Source organism: Leuresthes tenuis, unplaced genomic scaffold, assembly GCF_036924035.1.
Source record: "Leuresthes tenuis unplaced genomic scaffold, fLeuTen1.0.hap1 SCAF_24, whole genome shotgun sequence".
Classification (NCBI taxonomy): Eukaryota; Metazoa; Chordata; class Actinopteri; order Atheriniformes; family Atherinopsidae; genus Leuresthes; species Leuresthes tenuis.
In genome coordinates, this window is record NW_027325378.1 from 10,628,808 (window position 1) to 10,647,126 (window position 18,319).

General features: G+C 40.8%; 1 protein-coding gene across 2 annotated transcripts in view; it reads right to left on the minus strand.

The window, feature by feature from the left end:
- Window positions 1-1,296: 1,296 nt before the first annotated feature.
- LOC140284652 (sodium/hydrogen exchanger 9-like) overlaps window positions 1,297-18,319 on the minus strand; it is a 63,247-nt gene continuing 46,224 nt past the window's right edge. The window contains exons 13-16 of one of the 2 annotated variants that reach the window (XM_072378572.1): window positions 10,989-11,034; window positions 8,477-8,532; window positions 2,869-2,974; window positions 1,297-2,785 (exon numbers count right to left, since the gene is read on the minus strand). In XM_072378572.1, the coding sequence (XP_072234673.1) occupies window positions 2,621-2,785; window positions 2,869-2,974; window positions 8,477-8,532; window positions 10,989-11,034 (373 nt within the window). In that variant the 3' untranslated portion in view covers window positions 1,297-2,620. Of the gene's footprint in view, window positions 2,798-2,868; window positions 2,975-8,476; window positions 8,533-10,988; window positions 11,035-18,319 lie in introns of both variants that reach the window. The other variant, XM_072378571.1, reaches the window with a different exon arrangement.

Here is an 18,319-nt window from a genome sequence, read left to right on the forward strand (position 1 = left end):
GCGGTTCGTGCATCATTGTTGAGCAACACAAGGAGATACTTTTTCAAACCGTCGGTTTCCAAAAAGCACGAGGTGTGAATCACGTGTTAAAATTAGGGTCAATTAAACTGTTATATTCATTATTTTAGTGGCATCCTCCTTTTTTGTAATTGCAGGTTTAGCCTGCATGTTTTGTGAGCTGTTTCAGTGACGACACCCACACATGCACCTCTGTGTTTCAACACATGCGGTGCTATTTGCTACACAACCTAAAGGTTACCTGTGAGGTTTGGTCAACAGAACGCGAGAGCCTGCGTTCTATTTCAGCCGTTTTGCAAGAACAGGCGTTCGCGCTTTAAAGTTCAAAGAACAATATGTTGATGCGGCACAGCGTACCACTTTTTGTTTGAAAGGCTTTGTTTCAGCCGCCGTCTCTCTAAACACCCCCCTCTTAAAATGCTAAGTGTGCTCGGATTGGTCAGCCGAACAGGGCAGCTGCTCATTCTTTGTTTGACGCATTCCAAATTAGCCACCGGACATGCTTTATGCAAATATGCATGTTGTTGTAGAGAGGCATGAGAAAAAAAAACAGTGGTCGCAAAAAAAGAGGGATTTTAAGCAGTTCGGGAACATTTTTTGCCGTAGGAAAGAATAATTATTATGGGTTACATTTGTAACTCTGCAGGCCATTTAGACTTTATACTTCCTGGCAACCTGCTGTTTTTGCTGTCAGACTGTTAAAGGTGATCACTCGGTGCAGATCAGTCGAAATTATCGGCAGAAATCTGCACAAGTATGCTTGTATGCCTCCGAGATAAAAAGAAAAAGAACTTCAATGACAGTCCGTAAAAAACATTGCTTCATAACACTGAGTCGGTACTTTCATATTCAGTTTGGTGACAGTTCAACATTGGATAGTCTCAGACAAATGCAACAAAAGAAGTACTCCAAGATTAAATCTCTTTAATATTAAACTAAAAAGTATAAGTTAGAGACATTTAAGAAGAAAAAAACAGTCACACTTGATCTCACTTCAGTAAACTACATTTGACTTGTTCTGCTCCAGTTCCCCAAATTTACATTTGAAAAGCTTGATGGGCAGCGAGTCTTTCTTCAAGGGCAGGGTTAAACCAAGAAGTTGTAAAACATTGTTGTGATCGGCTTGGTCTGCCAGAGCAGAGACGAATGCTGTGCTGGAAGGACTACATCAGTGAGCACTTCAACAACAAAAACTGAAAGTAACTCACAAATGTGGGAAGTGATGGTAAACCTCACAGGAGGATGGAGGGTCCGAAACAATTTTTTCTCAAAACTACTTCCCATTCAAAGCTAATGTTTAAGGTGACTATTTATCAGTTCCCGCTCATCTCGAATAGTCAAGAGAAATAAAAAAAAATGCAAAGAAAGCTTAAGCTTGGGTATTAAAAGGACGTTTTGATTTGCTCACCATTGTGCACTGCAAAGTAAATATAGAGATTTCACATGAGAACAAGTAATATTCCACAATACAAAATACAAAATTAGCCAGTACTTCTTTTTGGAATGGGCTGTTCCATTAAGGATCTACATCTAGGATGTGGTGATGACAGTCCTGTTGCTAAGAACAGAACTGCACTCAAACATCAAGGCAAACAAAGCAGAATACAATGTGTGTATTTGCAGCAACTGTGAACTGAAACATTCCGAAAATGCAACCATGCGCTGATGAAAAGGAAAGCTCCCATTTCAAGGATAGTGGCTATATTAGCGCAAGAGAATCCATCTGCATATTCACAAAGCCTAAACCTCGCAGTTTCTGTTTGCACTGTACACAATGTTCTGCTTCACTCAAGGAAAACGGGGCAGTGAGATTTAAAATGACACACAGAAACTGCAACTTCTAATCAAACAGGCTCAGAGGAAACCTCTCTCGCTAATAGTCTCTTATCCAAATGCTGTCACTATACTTAAGCAATTGGAAATATTGTGACGTGCCGCAGAATGGTAAGCAAGACGTACAGGGGGATGAGGGAAAAACAAATTCAGCGTAATACATTTGGATCAGTTAAGAGGACTGTGGCACAAAACAGTGCAATCAAAGCTTAATAAGGGGTTGGGGAAGAGTGAAGCAAAGCAGGCACGAAAATATCATTGCAGCTGATTATGGGGAATACTGTAGCATTCAATTACAGTATATGCAGATGCGCAAGTCCCCTTAAAGCTTCAACTGACACATTATGTAACCAAGTAGGGTGAAGCTGCTCTGCATGTTAGCAATGTGTGACATAACATTTTACATTTTTACACGTACTGCTGTGTTTTGATTTGGCTGTTTGATCAAAACTACTCCTAACTCAGTGTTCTCAATTTGAGCAATTAAATTCCAGGCAACTGGAGCAAAGCAAGCCAAGACATCAACAACATAGCGGCAGGAAGAGCAATGACCTCTGTAATTTATTTTTTCTTTCCAGTAGGAGTACTCCTTTTCATGCATGTCAGCACACGGGGGTTGTGTGACCTTTTGGGATTCACAGTAACTCTAACTCTCGCTCGATTGCTTTCAGATGGCCCGACTAGTGACCCCATTCTCTGTGGGAGGTGGGGCGTAAGCCTCACGGTGGCAGAGGATGATAAGAGGGGGTTAGAGGAGTTCCCAGGAGATTCAGGCCTCCACAGTGAGAGCTGGACCAGTGCCAAGGCCCAAGTCTCCTTTCAACAGGTCCTCGCAGTGCTCTGATGCAGAGTCGCCTCCTGTTGATGAACGCTCCGCTTTCTCCAAACTGAAGATGGAATCATCGGGTTCAGTCTCGCAAAGCTGCTGTTCGTCCTGAACGGCAAGCTGCAAATAGTTATCGATTAATCTAATGTTCCTTTTATTCTCTGTGTGTGGTAGCATAAGGGAAGTCTTACCTCCTGCACACGAGGGGTACCGAACACTCTTGCAAATACACCACAACACTCCGGTAACGAGTCAGTCAAGGGAGGGCCGCAATGTGTTAGCAGGGGCTTCAGATATCTGAATCCTTGTTGAGGCACCAAGTCAAAGTTGTAGACATTATAATACACCCAAACCTTTTTTTTTTTGTTAAAAATGAGCAACTGTACAGCTTTATTTATTATTTCAGAAACCTCTCAAGGGTTCAGAAGATCAGTGTCTAACATCTGTATATCCTTGGAAAAGCGTAAGTATTGTGGGTGGAGAGTGATCTCTGTTTTAGCAGCACACGTTGGGAGTCTGAATTACACCAAAGTAGTGACTTGCATCAGTGAGTTAGGCACACAGACATGGAGATGGGGAAGTAAACAATGTCTTATCTTTAAGCATATCTTTAAGAGGCTGTCATGCGTGTTATTCAAAATTTGTTGAAGTGAACCAACGCGACCCATCTCTACCAATTGATTTAGGCATGTACTGCTGAAAGTGAATGTATATTTTGCCATTAGTTTTGTTCAGATCTTGATACTTTTACTTTTAAATTGCATCTCAACCATTTACTTAAAACAGTTACTCTTTTCAAGATGAAATGCCAACAAAGTTTTTCCCATTGTGCTTTTTCCTAGTATGGACATTAAATGATTAAGCTATTGAATTATATAGTCAATTAAGACTATTTCCTTTATGGGGTCGTTTCCTGCCTTTTTCCAAGACTCCATAGAACTGTCATTGAAGCTGTAGGTTCTTGTGCTATTTTTGTTGCAGATTACTAAACTGTTGGCATGTCAAATATAGATATACTACAACTTGTCTACTGTGAAAACATCTTAAGTAAAACTTAAGATGCCAATGAGAGACCTTTCAGGAGGGAAAGCTGTGAAAAAAGCTGAGTGGCAGAAGGTTAGGGAGAGAGAGATAAAAAATAATTTACTCATTACAAATGAGTATACAAATGGGTCGTTATCTTGTTTCAGGGAATCAGGTCAGTCAAGCGTTAGGCTGAAACCAGAGGCAAGATCACAAATTTCTTTCTAAGTCTTTCAGTCAAGCACATTTCATATCATTGGAGAGAGTGGGTGCAGAAAGAAGCCATATGTAAATGATCACAGAGTCGAATCAACAGATGCCTGTCTATGTAATGATAAAAATGACACCCTATTATATACCCTCAAACATATCTAATCAGGCCAGGCCCAGTGCAGTTGGTTGATAAAAGCATATTCTGATACACACTTGATTCCACATCTTCTTAAAAATGACATGGTGATATTCAGCTGAAAGAGTTTGAATAATTCTCATCAATGACCACTTTTCATACTTTGTTTGACTGACTTCTTGAAAAAAAAAGAAAAAAAAAGGCAAAACCACACTTAAGCAGTATTGTCCTTTCAGAACAAAAGCAACAATGTACCTTTGAATTTATAGCAAATAACGTGACTTCGAGGCAGCATGCAAAGACACAAAAAAACCTTGGCATTTGCGCAACAAAGAAGGAAATGATCTAATTTGGCTCCAGTTCTTGCATTCTGGCTCTATTATCTGTATTATGCAATATGCAAGAGGTTGGAATTACAGGCACCAATCTGCCAGCTAGCAGGATTTATTTATAAAAGTTTTAAATGAGGAAAGAAAAAAGAGGGCGGGGGGCGGAGGAGGTTAAAAAAAGAAGAGAATAATGACTTCCTCAGGACTCGCAGGAGTCTGCACAGTGTCCTCCCGTTCCATAATGAAATAACCCTGGACAGGGAAGGTAATTAGAACTGCCAGAGATGCTTTCTGATCTACGTTGGTGTCACATTATGTGTGTGTATGCGTTTGCGTGGGGGAAAAGCTGCTGAGTAGTTCTGTGGGGTAGAAACCAAACTGCTGTTTCAGTCACCATCGCAGTAAGCATCCTTCCCACCCTGCACATCACACACATCTCCCCTCCCTGACCTTTTGTCAGCGGCGGAGATCATTGACTTTACTCTCATATTCAGTGCAGTTTTGACATACTTAAAAGTTACTTTTCATGCTATCGTGTATATAAACCAACAACAGAAAATTTAATATAGAAGTTATGCTTCAGATATTATTTTCTTTGTAAAGATTAAAGCCAGAGCAGGGATATAAAAGTATATGAAAACATACAGAATCTGATGATTTCCAGTCTGAAAAATCTGTTTGACGCACTTTTATTACACGTCACACCAAACGAACAGTTTATTGTTCTGGGAAATATGTACAATAAGTACATTTCTTGGTGATGGACAGCAATATTTACAGTACTGTGCAAGAGTGTTGAGCGACTCCTGCTTTTTTTTTTCTTTTATTGTGAGTAAAATGGGATTATTTGTGAGGTTATCTGCAGTGTGGAGGCACAACAGTGATTTTTTTTCACAGTTTTTCAAAGGTTGGTGGTAGGTGGCTTCACAAACAAACAAAAACATGTTGCTCAGGTACAACAACTGGACTGGAAATGAATGGAAAAAGCAGCCAGTGTGTAAAGAAAAACTTTAAAAAGACCTTCAGAAAGCCTTGGGAACTATATCCGCTGAAGACCAGCTAAAAAGATTACAAAAAAAGCCTGGGTCCATGCAAGCAAAATATGAGGAAATGAGGAGTGGTTCAAGATTTTTATCTCAGCACTGTACACAGCTAATTGAAAACATACAATCCAAAAAGAAATGGAAAAAAAAAAGGTTTTGGACACTGTCTTTTGGTTTTGGGGTTTTAATAGTTTAATTATTTGTTGATTTTACTTGCCATTTCACTTTGAAATGACTTAGTCACTCTGTGTGTTGATCCTGCCCTGTATTTAGGTGTTGGGTTTCCCACTTCTTGTTATCCTTGCTGATTTGTTTTGTTTCCTGTTAGTCTTGCACTGCTATAGCTTTCATGTTCATTTTTCTAAGCTCAGAGTTCAGTTTGGATTTAATTAGGAACCATTTTGGATGCCTTGCCCAGCGGTGTGTTAAGTATTTAATTTATTGAAGTCTTTAGTTTCTCCTTGACCTGCTTTTCTTATGCATGTATTTGCGGTCTTTTTCTAACCCAGCATGTCTAAATATCTCTCTTTCAGGGATTTACTGTTTGAGAGCTTACCCACTTAAGCCACGTAGCTAGCAGTCTAGATGAAAAACTGGAAACAGAGAGACAATCGGCCCGACAGTTAAAAGGTTTCCTATTTGTTTACTGACATCCTAAAGACAAGATGTCACTCTGAGTTTGCTAGGGGAAGACTAAACAAAAAAATGTGAGGCACAACCCCACACCAAACACTACCCTCATGTTATTATTTGAAGCTATGTAAATGATGTAAATTCAACAATAAAGTGCAGGTAGTCACCTGCAGTCTTTATCCAACCTGAGGTAAGTGGATTCCAGCAGAATCTTTATATTCATATCTAAGTCTATAGATCATGTCTAAAAGCAGCAGTCACTGCCCAACGAGCTGTGCAACCGGAACAAAACAAGAACAAAAACGGGAAGCTAGAGAGCCCGACTTACTCTCTCCCTTGAATCATCTCACATCTACGTAATATATCAACATTAGTATTCTTACGTATGGGTGGCCTCCATGATGCCAGATTCAAACCAGTAAACCACTTTAGCAGCAAACATCACACAGGCTTTGATGTTGGTCAAAATGAGTACTTAGGAGTGAAATGTTTGTTTTAATGAGTCCTACTGTCTGGCTGGTGGGGAAATTATAGAGAAAGCAGCAGTGTGTGTGGACACCTGGAAGCAAAATTGAAGCTAAAGTACCTGGCAGCATGGATACACAGGTCAACTTCAAAGTAGGAAATAAGGCTTGGGACTGAGCCTTTCATCCCGTTCTCACCTTCTCTCACCCATTCACTCTGGCTCTGTTTGCTATTTACTGGAAAATAGAAGGCACATGCACTGTCAAATGTGCAAACGAACCCACTGTGTAGGCTTTACACTATAGCCACAGGGTAAAGTACAGTGTGTGGTTACTATGGTTACACATATATCACTCCTGTGTTGCAACAAACACAAATGTAATCTGAATGTTGGCAGTGCTCTTGCTGCTATGTTTTGTCTTCCTGACGGTCTCAGGAGACACGGAGGAGTCTGTGGCATAACTACTTGTGAAGGTATTTGACAAGATAAGATGATTATTTTTTATCGCATTTAGACAACGCTTCAATAAATCAAATTAACTCTCCTAGATTACACGATTTACTGTAAAAAACAAGCAAACAAAAAAAACCACTTGTCTGTCTTCAGCGTATAAAAGTGTCATCATCAGTTCAGTCACATCTCAATGCATTCAGCAACATTGTCATTAAATAGAAAATTAAAACAATGAAATCAGGAATTGCTTTGTTTAAGGTTTCAAATATGAGTTTACGGCAAATGATGGAGCAGTGTTGCTTCAGAACTTGACAGTCGAGTGTATCTGTCTTCCAGCATCCTGTGTAAAATGTTAGTGGCAACAATATCACATCATCAGAAGGCATTTCAGTAACGGGGACATGGAGATGCGCGAGTATGAAAATGAGCAGTGTGAAGCCACGCATCCGTTTCGCATTGCTACACGTTTAAGGACACAACAATATAAGCAGCAATGAACACAAAGAGATGTGAAATGTCTGAACGGACTATAAAGACACAAACAGAGATGAAAACTATAAAGCCACTGCTGTGACGCACAAAGGGTGAGAAAGGAGACAGTCAAACTAGGGCTGCAACTAGGTGCAATAAGACTGAAAACAGCCAAGAGCTGGAGGAAAATTATGATCAGACAGTGAGTCAGAGAACAACAGCAAATTTGCACCAAGAGACCACAAGGAAACAAAACACCCAGAAAACCACACAACAACCTGAAAAAGATACAGTTAAAAGAGATGAACACAACACTCACAGAGACAATCTCTGCAAAACAGCTGCAAAGAAATGCAAAACAGCTGCAAAGAGACAGAGAGTAACGACAAAGATTTATACCAAAAACAAGGACGCAACATGTTCACTTTGCATGCATAGAAACGTTTTAACGATAACCTATTCATGCATTAAATTAGTTGTTGGAATGCATGTCAGTTCATTCAGAAGCTTGTGTCTAATTTTCTTTTAGTCCAAACAGTTAAAAGGATGTGCTCTCTAATAAACATTGGGCCAAGTCATGAGACCAATAAGTGGTAGAATTAGATTAGCTTAAAGCTAATGCATCTCTTGTGAGTAGGTCAGCACTGTTCGTACCACCAGCTGAACTCACTAAATGATCTGCTTCCAGAAACCTCTCTTCACTCTTTAGTCAACACCAATATCGACAGCAATGATTTGATACTTTCTGAGCTTCTCACTACTTTCTTGTTTTTGCTTTTTGAAGCAACTCCTGTGTTTTCTTTGCAGTGTGGTTCAGGTCTTTGTCTTGTTAAAAGAAAAGGGCTTCATAGACTTCCTGTTTGTTCCACCATCCTGAGACACATAAGGGTATTTCACCCCGGTCACTGACATTAAGTACTATTTTCTCTTGAACTCACCATGTCATACCACTCCACTGACCAGTGCATTAACCACTGTGAGTGCAAACAGATGTGGGAGTGCTCTGAAGAAAAACAAGCAGTGAAAGGATACTTGTAGTCCAGACTGTGCCACAGGCCTTCTGTTGTGTCTGGCCTCCCTGTGGCAACCTGTAACCCATGAGAAAACCACTGTTACTCTTTAACACACAAAAGCCCTCTGAGGTTAAATATACACCGCCTTATGGAAGGAATGGAAACCTGCAGCCCTGGATGGCCTGTGGGGCCATCAATGACCTCGGCTTTTAACCAGTGGAATCTTAGCCCTATAGTTCATATAGGAAAATCCTGGTCCCAAAAACTCCCCAGACATCCATTCCCACTAACAGTAAGACCACTCCCCCAGATGTCACTGGATGGACTCGCACCCTGGCAAGGTTACATTCATGCATCTACATAACAAAGAGCTCTGGAGCTGTGCCTGAAGTCTCTGGTGGGATCCATATCTACTGTCTATTCGGTCTCTCAATGCTTGCGAAACGCGACCTGCGACTTCATCCATTCACAGCATGCAGATAAGAGTCCATTTGATGGATAAGATGAAAGAGAGGGGATGGAGAACTGCTGGGAAGCAGTGATGGTAGGGTGGAAGGGGTGTGGAGAGATCAACTTGCCTGCACAACAACAGAGACTCAGATGAGCTGGCAAGGATGTGGTAGAGATTGATGCATAGCAGGAAGCAAAAAAAAATGCATTTCCTCATTTTGAACTTCTCTCGACTTCGATGTCATGAGGTATAAAAAGAAACAGCAGAGAAATGATTGAAGGAGCAAAGCATAAGCTGTGCTGGGGGACATGATGGCAAGATGAACTGTAAATCCTTGATAAGTACAGTATGTCGGAAAGTAAGGAAATCCCTGTAATACTGGGTACAAAAAAGAATGCACAAAAAAGAAAAGTGTTGGAGGGAACACTTACCGACATCAGAAGCTTTTTAGGACAGCCACATAGCATCTCTTTGGTAACAGATCATAACCAACAGAAGGGGCATTGTCACTGAAAGCTTTCAGCATAATGTACTTCATACATGCACCACAGGTAACAATAGTTAGTCTACATTGGTGTGGCTTGGTGAATAATGGAAGCTGTTGGACCCAATCTGCTATGGCCGTCTAAAACTTTGTTTTTTAGTTTGTATATACTAATGTTATGGTATTATTCAGTTCTGCGGAGAAGTTTTGATTCACCTCTCATTTCTTAGAATTTTGCTTCAAGGGAGAATTTTTGTAGTCGGTCAATGATATTGAGCAGTAGTTCTCAAAACTTTCTGAAGGTCTGCCAGAGTTGCGGTACATGGCCATTTTCAGAGAAACATGTTGTTTGGTTATCTTTTGCTTGTTAAACCTCTTAACACTGACCTATGAATCATTCAAGCACAGAAAATTAACCAAACTCAACTGGATGAACCTGTGTTGTGTCGACACATAACAGACAACTATGCTACTAGCAGCCTGTCACAGAGACATATCTTTGTTCCCGTTTCTTTAGTATCATTTAATGAAATGATACCACAGTTTGACAGACACAGAATAGTATTCCTGCAGAGCTATCAGCTGAAAACAGCATCCAGCAAAGACCTGACACAGGACCTGAGAAATGCATCTGTTCTTTCAATTCATCCATCTACTGTTTGCTGAAGCCTCATCAGAAATGGTCTTCATGGAAGGGTGGCTGTCGAAAATCCATTCTTAAGGGAGACAAAGCTGAGCCAATTGAAACAAGACCTGGACTGAAAATCAATGGCAACGGGTCTTATGGAGTGATGGATCCTCCCAAGAGCCTGGAGCTCAACATTGCTGAAGCAGTGTGGGATCATCTTGACAGAGAACAAAACAAAAGGCAGCCAACATCCAAAGAAGAGCTTTGGGATGTCCTTCAAGAAGCCTGGAAAAGAGAGGTTCAGGCTGTGTTGAAGACTAAAGGTGCTCATATCAAGTATTGATGGCAAAGATAAGTTTAATTGTACAATCTCTACTTGTTTCACACACTCAACATTGATGTCATCGTATAGTTTCTGGTCATATCCAACTCAAATACAAATCAAATCATGACGAACTCATTACCATTAGAGCTACTGATTGCAATCATGTTAAAGTTCAAGTGCGTAAATATGCAGTAGCACTAATTCTATAGACTCTAAATGGGACTGAAGAGTAGCATGTGTGGAACAACAGTGTGCATTGCAGGCAGCAACATTCTTGCAGTGATCGTAAAGCTGCCTGATTCAACATTATGGCATCAGGATAGGACCAAATAGACAGATGTTTACTTGCGTTTTCTACATCAAAATGTTTCATGAAGTCATTTTTAAAACACGATTTTGCAATGTGTCTGATGGTTTCATTCAGTGACACTTTAGGCAAGTCTTTCTTTGCCTTTGCTGAACAGAGCTGCCTAATATTAACTGCATACCTCCATAGATGGAAGCTGAAGAAACACTACAAGTATAAAAAATAAAAACTGTAGTACTATCGACTTTGGAATAAAGAGCAAACTGAGTGCCAGAAAGGACAAAAATCCAATGGATGAATTAAAAAAAAAAAAAAAAGAGAGATTTTAATTTTTACCTCAGAAGAAAGGTGCTCTGGAAGCTCGTCTTCATCCTCCTCCACTCTGTGGTGAATGAAAATGCACAGTCAAACGTTGACTCATTAGAATAAAACAAGAAAGGGACAAAGACAAACCCCAAAGGTTTACTCTCTCCAATACATCAGATGCTGCATCTGTTTCAACATGTAACTTGGCAGAGAAGTGTGAAAGTCGGCTTATAACATGACCCAGTTTGCACGTGACCTTTCAAACGCCTTCATCAAAATCAACCTCGTCTTTCACATCACACAAAGAAAATGTCATCTGGGTAAACCTTTGTTAAATGACAGAAGAGCGACACACTTATGCTTGATATTCTACATGGCCACTGTTATTATCCTGTCAAGGTGTGGACCCCATTTTGCCGCAGCAGGGCTGAGAGGAGAGGCCGGCTGGCTGCTTGCTTGCTCTGAATTGAAATAAAGTGACTCAGCAGCAGCCAGCGACTGCCTAGTGAGCCACTTCATTGGAAAACAAAGACGTTGTCTTCGCATTCAGCCACTGCATCTGCACATGTGCTCAACCTTTAAGCTTTTTTTTATTTTTTTTCAAACCTGAATGTGAAGCATTTCTCAAGTTTAATGTCATGCAAAATCATTTACAGTCACAAATAACAGTACAGAAACACAGTCATTTGAATGTGGGCGTAATATGTCTCACCAAGCGTAAACAGAGGGTGGGAGTGAGATGGCTGTCGATGCTTGTTCCTACAGGTCAGCAGTTAAGTCTAATAGCCTAGAGTTGCTGCTCAGGACAATGAAAGACTGCTCACCACTGCGTGTGTCTGTGAATGTGCTGACACAAAAGCCTTTTTACCAAGAGCCCTCTGCAATAACAAGCAGTTGAGATTCTCCCATCAGAGCAATAGAGTGCTGCAACTACTTAAAGCTGTGCAAATTTCTGTCTTGGCAGCCAAGCCTCTACAATCCATCCCTCTGTCGCTGTTTGCTTTTACCGTGCTTCAATTTCTCCCCCCTCAGATCTTTGCCTCTCCTGCTCCTTGTTTTGCTTCTCGAGTTTCAGTTTTCTTTCTGTAAACAGCACAGTGGAGGCTGTTTTGTGCTGGGCCTCTGTACGATGCAGATCCCACGATGTGAAAGCACAAAACATGACTGTACTTGTTTATTTGACTTTAATAACCCCCGTTGTGGCATAGCCCAACAAACCATCTATTACAGAGTAATATAGAACTGTCTCCGTCTCTTTATCTTATCATGCCACCTAGCTTCCGTTGCTTGCTGTTTTTGCCTTCCAGATTTATCATTCCAATGTTATACTTTATTTCATGATGCTATTTTCCAAAAACAACCCTTCCCCCACCTCTGCCGCCAACATCCATTTCACCCTCAGATCTCTCTTTATGATTTCATCACATTTCCACTGAAACGTCACAGGATAAGCGATAAAGAGTTGCTTCAGTACAGTCTTTCTTCAGGTATGCGCTGAAGTTGGCGGTTATGGTGTGGTGTAAAGCGCCGTGTGATGGGCAGGCTGCGACAGGCACAAGCGGCCTGCGCTGAGCATCGCCTCCAGCTGGTGGGGCGAATTCCATATCGACAGGCTCTGTCGCCAGGCTGTTCAGATAGAAAGAGGACAGGGCAGATAAGGTGTGAAAAAAAGAGCGAGAGAAGGAAGCTGTGAGTAGAGGAAAGACAAAAGACTGAGGAGAGGAATCAAAAGAGCAGATTCCATTTTTCTTGAGCATGATGGAGGATAACCTGTGCTGACTTGACAGTGACGGAATGAGCTGGTGCTGTGCTGGTGAATGTGTGAGAGAAAGACTGGCTAGGAGACAAGACAAGACAGTTTGACAGACACAGAAAAATACACAATACAGACTGGAAGAGAGCAGGATTTTCTTTCAATGCTGATACAAGGGAGCAACAAAGAAAGTGAGTGAGTGTTTGTGAGGTGGAACGACGTCACTCTGCTAACACACTTTCTTTTAACTTATGATCAATTCTCTGATGTTCAATTAAGACGAGACAAGTCCAAACTTATCTGAATAAACTCTGAATTTATTTGAAAAGATCTGTAAATGAGTTAAATCATACAGCACACAGCACACAGCAGAAGAGGAAATACAGTGAGATGGAAACTTTTAACTTTGCATGAATGTATATCTATTGCAGGAAATGCAAAAAACAGCTGAGCCTCTATAGGAGAATGTGATGCTGCCACGGTCCAGTTGCCTCCCTAAATAAGGTCAACTTGTCTATTCTGTCAGGAAATCACATCACATGCAATAAAATATGAACAATAAGAAATACACAATGGGAGTAACTCAATCTGCTGCAATCTGGCAAGCTTCTTGGCTGTGGCATCAACCCTGCCAGTCTTCAGCAACCAAACCAAAAGTCCCTGCTTCTTCTTCTGGACTTTTTTATGTGCGGATACGATCTGTAATATCTTGCTCTGAGCTCCCCTCTGACTCAGACATTTCTGGACCCATTCCAGGATGACATAGCACTTTTACACAGGGCCTTCACTGATGACTCATCGACTTCTTTTAGGAAGCATAACTTAACCCTAACCCTTCTATTAAATCTACCACGTTTCTTGTGTTTAGGATTTTGATTTATAATTCTAGGGGCAGATTTGTCAAAAATAACCTTGTCATTTCCCTCTGAAACTGAGGCAGACACTGCCCTTGCACACCCATAAGCACCTCTTTACAAGCTTATACTTCCATTATGCCTGACAGAATAGAGGAGGGGTAAAATAACAATGTCTGAGGAGATGAAATGCGTGTGTGACGATGTGTGTGTCTGTAGTGTTGTTATCAGTCTAGCTGACAGCAGGGAGCTGATAAAGCTGAGTAAACATGCAAAACATGAAGCCTCAAGAAAAGAACTCAGTCCATGACAGAAACAAAAACTGCATCACACCCATGACTTATTTATAATATCACACCTTGAAGGGAGTTCGCAGGGAGTTGTTCAGTGTGTTTACATGCAGGTAAAAGCATTAATTAAGGACTGAAACCTTTTGATAGATTACAATGATCAGCTCTAGTATTTGAGCATGTGGATACGAGATAAGAATAGTTTTTTCTCTCCTAAAAACCCAGGGGCATGTAGGGTGGTTTAAATTAAAATCCAAAACACAAGAAATGTGGTTGATTTAATGGAAAGGTTTTCAAAAAATCAGTAGATGAGTCATCAGTGAAGGCCCTGTTTAAAGTGCAGGTTTAATCAAGCTGTGCTCACTCTGTGCACTATTTACTTACTTTGCTGCTTTGACAGAGTGAAGGAGAGGCATGACAGTGGGGGGTCGGATGCAAAGCTAAAGACAAAGGAAGTCAGAGTCTCAAGGGAAAGAGTTTGATTTTTTTTTAGGACAAGATGGAAGATATAAGTCATCCTTCCAGTTTCCTGTTTTTTAAATCCCATCAGGATGCTCTTCTCAAGAGGGACACATATGATACAAGGCTCGATGGACTAGTTCACACTGCCTCCATAGGATAAGAGGGTAAGTAGCAGCCAGGTGCTGCTAATCAAATGCACTTAATTAATTGATCATTGGCAAGCGTGACTGCGTTTATAAAAGCAGGTGATTTTTGTCAAGTTTGCTGCTCTGGAGCTTTCAGGTGTGTGTTAACACAACATCAGGGAGGAAAGACATCAGCAACGATTTCAGAGAAGCAGTCATTGCTGCCCGTCAGTCTGGTAATGGTTATAAGGTCATTTCAGAAGAATTTGGAGTCCTTCACTCTACGGTGAGTAAGAATGTTCCCTCCAGTAAGTTCACCTCAAGGTCAGACCGTTCAATGACCAGCTGCACGGCTGAGGTTAGCAAAGGGGCTAATATACACATATACAACAACACTTCTGGAACAATGTCCGTTGGACAGATGAGATGAAACTAGAGATGTTTGGTCACTGAGCACAGCAACACATTTGGTGAAAACCAAACACAGCATATGAGCACAAACAGCTCATACCAACTGTCAAGCAGGCTTGAATTATTTTACACTTAACATACACGGTCAGGGTTGATTTTTTTATCTCTGTATACACATTGTATCAGCTGATAAGCCAAGGTCGCTGTCTTCTTGTTGGTGCAAAGTGCACCTAAATAAATGTGCATTTGCCTCACAAAGAAGCTACCATACTGCAGAGGAGGGCCAAATAAAAACACTTCAGGCGGGGATTCTTCTTAATCACATAATCTGTAACAATGCAAACATCTCCAGACTGACAGTGTTCTAAAAGAAACAGCGTGTTTCAAGATTGCACAATATTAGTTCGATATTAGTTCTCTGATAGCTATCAGGTTTTTACATTTTCGGAGGCAGTGCACATTTCAGAACATTCACCCACTCAACAGATGTCCAATTATTTGGTTATTATTTCTTTGTTAGAACAGGGCTGCAGGACAATGAAGGCCAGAAATAACTCTGTATAGATGTAATTTGGACATTGCAGCTTTTCATGACTTGAAATGAGTCACAGATTCATACTTTTATTTCCATTTATTTTCTTGCACTTAATTTCAACTTGCAATAGAAATTCAAATGTATTTGACTTGATATGTTAGGTAAAACTTATTCCAAATTTCATCTGAAACAGAGAGTCAGTCTTTCATTTAAAGGGGAACTCTGGTATTTTTAAACTTAGACGTTATTTCTGGCATGAAATACGTTTATCTACTCACCAAGAACAGTTTGGCGAAAGTCGGCATCCTTCGGAAGCTATTTAGATAACTCGAGATCCATATAACGGAGTGAATGGGGCAAAATGCAGCCTCTAAATAAGGCATTATCTGTCTTTATTTCACCAATACTTTAAGAAGAATGAATGAACGAACATGTACTATCACTCTGTTAGCTCATAGGTGCTGTTATGTGGCTACTTGCGGCTATAGGAGAGCTAACGGAGGGATTTCTACACAGGCACTCTACTGGGACCACTTCATCCACACGCCCCCCCTGGAGCACAGTTTATTTACTCCTTGCTCTGTGACAGTCTGTGCTAGTTTTGTGCAACATGGCAGGATATTTATCAAATTTTGACAATGTGAACGACGACTTTGAGTATAGTGGTAAGGTTCTTACCGGAGAGAATGAGCTGTGCTGCAGTCGATGAAGTCGTCCCGGTAGAGGTGTGTGTAAAATTCCCTCCATTAGCTCTCCTATAGCTGCAAGTAGCCACATAACAGTAGCTATGTGCTAACAGAGCAATAGTACGTGTTTGTTCATTCATTCTTCTTAAAGTATTGGTAACATAAAGACAGATAATGCCTTATTTAGAGGCTGCATCGTCTCTGCCCCAGCACTGCTCTTTCTGAGAGCAGCTCCTCCAAGGCTAACATATGAATAGGTTATAAAGTATGCAATTTGTCTCAACCAAAGTGTAAAAAGAGCTACTCTAACAGAACCTTATCGAAGCTTTTGTGAAAGCATATTTGCAATAGCCAGATGACAGTAACCTCCTATTCAATAAATAATGCTCCAGATAATAGTTTCAACAAAGAAATCAAAGCCCCGTCAGTGATATCAAAGCCACTGAACCACGCCATTTTGTAACACAGGATCCCACTGTGTTCCAAAAGTACACAGATAGAAGGTGGAGAATGACAAAAAATTGCCAGAACTTGCGCTGCATTATTATCTAAGCTGACACTCTCCCATATTTTCTCACTGTCTGAGTCGCCGCCTATAAAGACATTTCTGCAACACTGAGGCTGACAGCTGTCAGTGTTTCAAACTGCGTCACGTCAGCAGCAAGGCAATCTTTAAGCATTTCAGCCAAGGACAGCGAGGGAGCAAAGGAGGTTGTAGGAGCCCAAGATATTCTTATCACATGCAATTCCTTTCCTTTCACCTGGATGTCTCAGCATGATACAGGGAAACAGGCTAAATTTAGGGTAGTAGAATTAGCAAGATACAAGGCACAGGCAAAACTGTCTCGAGAACAGTTAATGCCCATGAGGATAAAGTCGGACACCCAGATAGCAATGTGTGAAACAAGTAATACATTTCCTTTAACACACACAATATCTGCTGTGTTTCTTAGTGAGAAATGAGTTCTGTTAGTGAGGCAAAATGGGTGTACTTTATTTTCTGCATTACTCATAGGAAAAGGAGGTGAGTTAATACTTCTGTGGAAAAGACCATCAGCTGTTTGAGTGGCGCGTACTTATTCAGAGCACTGACCAGCATTTGTTTAGTCAAATATTACTTGACTTTAGTAAAACTATGACGATTAGAATGGAAAAAAAGCCCTCTTGTGCCCATATGTGTAATAGCTCAGTGCAATGTATTTGTAAAGCAACGCTAAAATATTCTGATTTTTAATATTTGCTTCTTGCTTGAATTTCCCTCTGAACCATTGTCAGGCGTATATATGTGTCATCAGAGAGAACCGTTATTGATTGAGAGAGAGAGAAAACTTTGCACAAATATGAATGTCTCTCAAAGTCTCTCATGGGGCTGCTGAGGCTCTCGCTGTATACTACAAAACTGCAAACTGTCAAATGATTGTTAAGGATTTCTAAAGCATTTGACTGAAAACAAAAGAATTTCCTGTTGCAATATGACTCCCTGGTGTGTGTCATCTGTAGGCTGTACGTTCAGCAACCTGCTAAACCCCATTTAAGTGTTTCTATAAATAACAACCAATCTGAAACCTAAAGGTGGATTTTTCAATAAGTCAGTAATTGATCAAATAGCGAGTCTCACTCAGACTCTAACTTTGGGTGGTCAGAAGGCACTATTTCTTCTTCTTCCTTCCCTTTACTCCTGATAAAACTGCCCCAAAGATACTGTATGAGATCATCATATCCACGGGAGACATCTCCCACTGATATGTAGGGAATCTCTCTCATGGCTGCCTCTGAGGGACCTCTTGATCCTGTGTTTGGTTCTCATGTTTGGACACGGCCATCTCTTTCCGGCAGAGGATCGAGAGCGTTGTCTCCTGGCAACAGCTAAATAAATCAGGAGACTCCCAAAGACACAAGTTACTTGTATATGGCCACAAGTACAGTGGCCTTGAAGTGCCACACGCACCAAAACCAAGCGCACCACAGAAAAAACAGAAACTGTAACAGTAAGACAATCATGGCACTCTTAAGAAAATGCAAAAAAATATAAAAACATACCACTCTTTCACAGCCTAAAGCCACAGAGCTTGTGTGCTGCAATGTCTAACAGATGTCTGTGTTATAGCTGCATAAGTGGCCTGTGATAGTTGATTTTGGTTTCTGACACGGTATCATCAAGCAACTATCCTCCACCTGCTCACTCATCTGCTGCCTCATCATCACCTCCCTCTCCAGAATGTACACTCTCCTCACAATGCTGCTG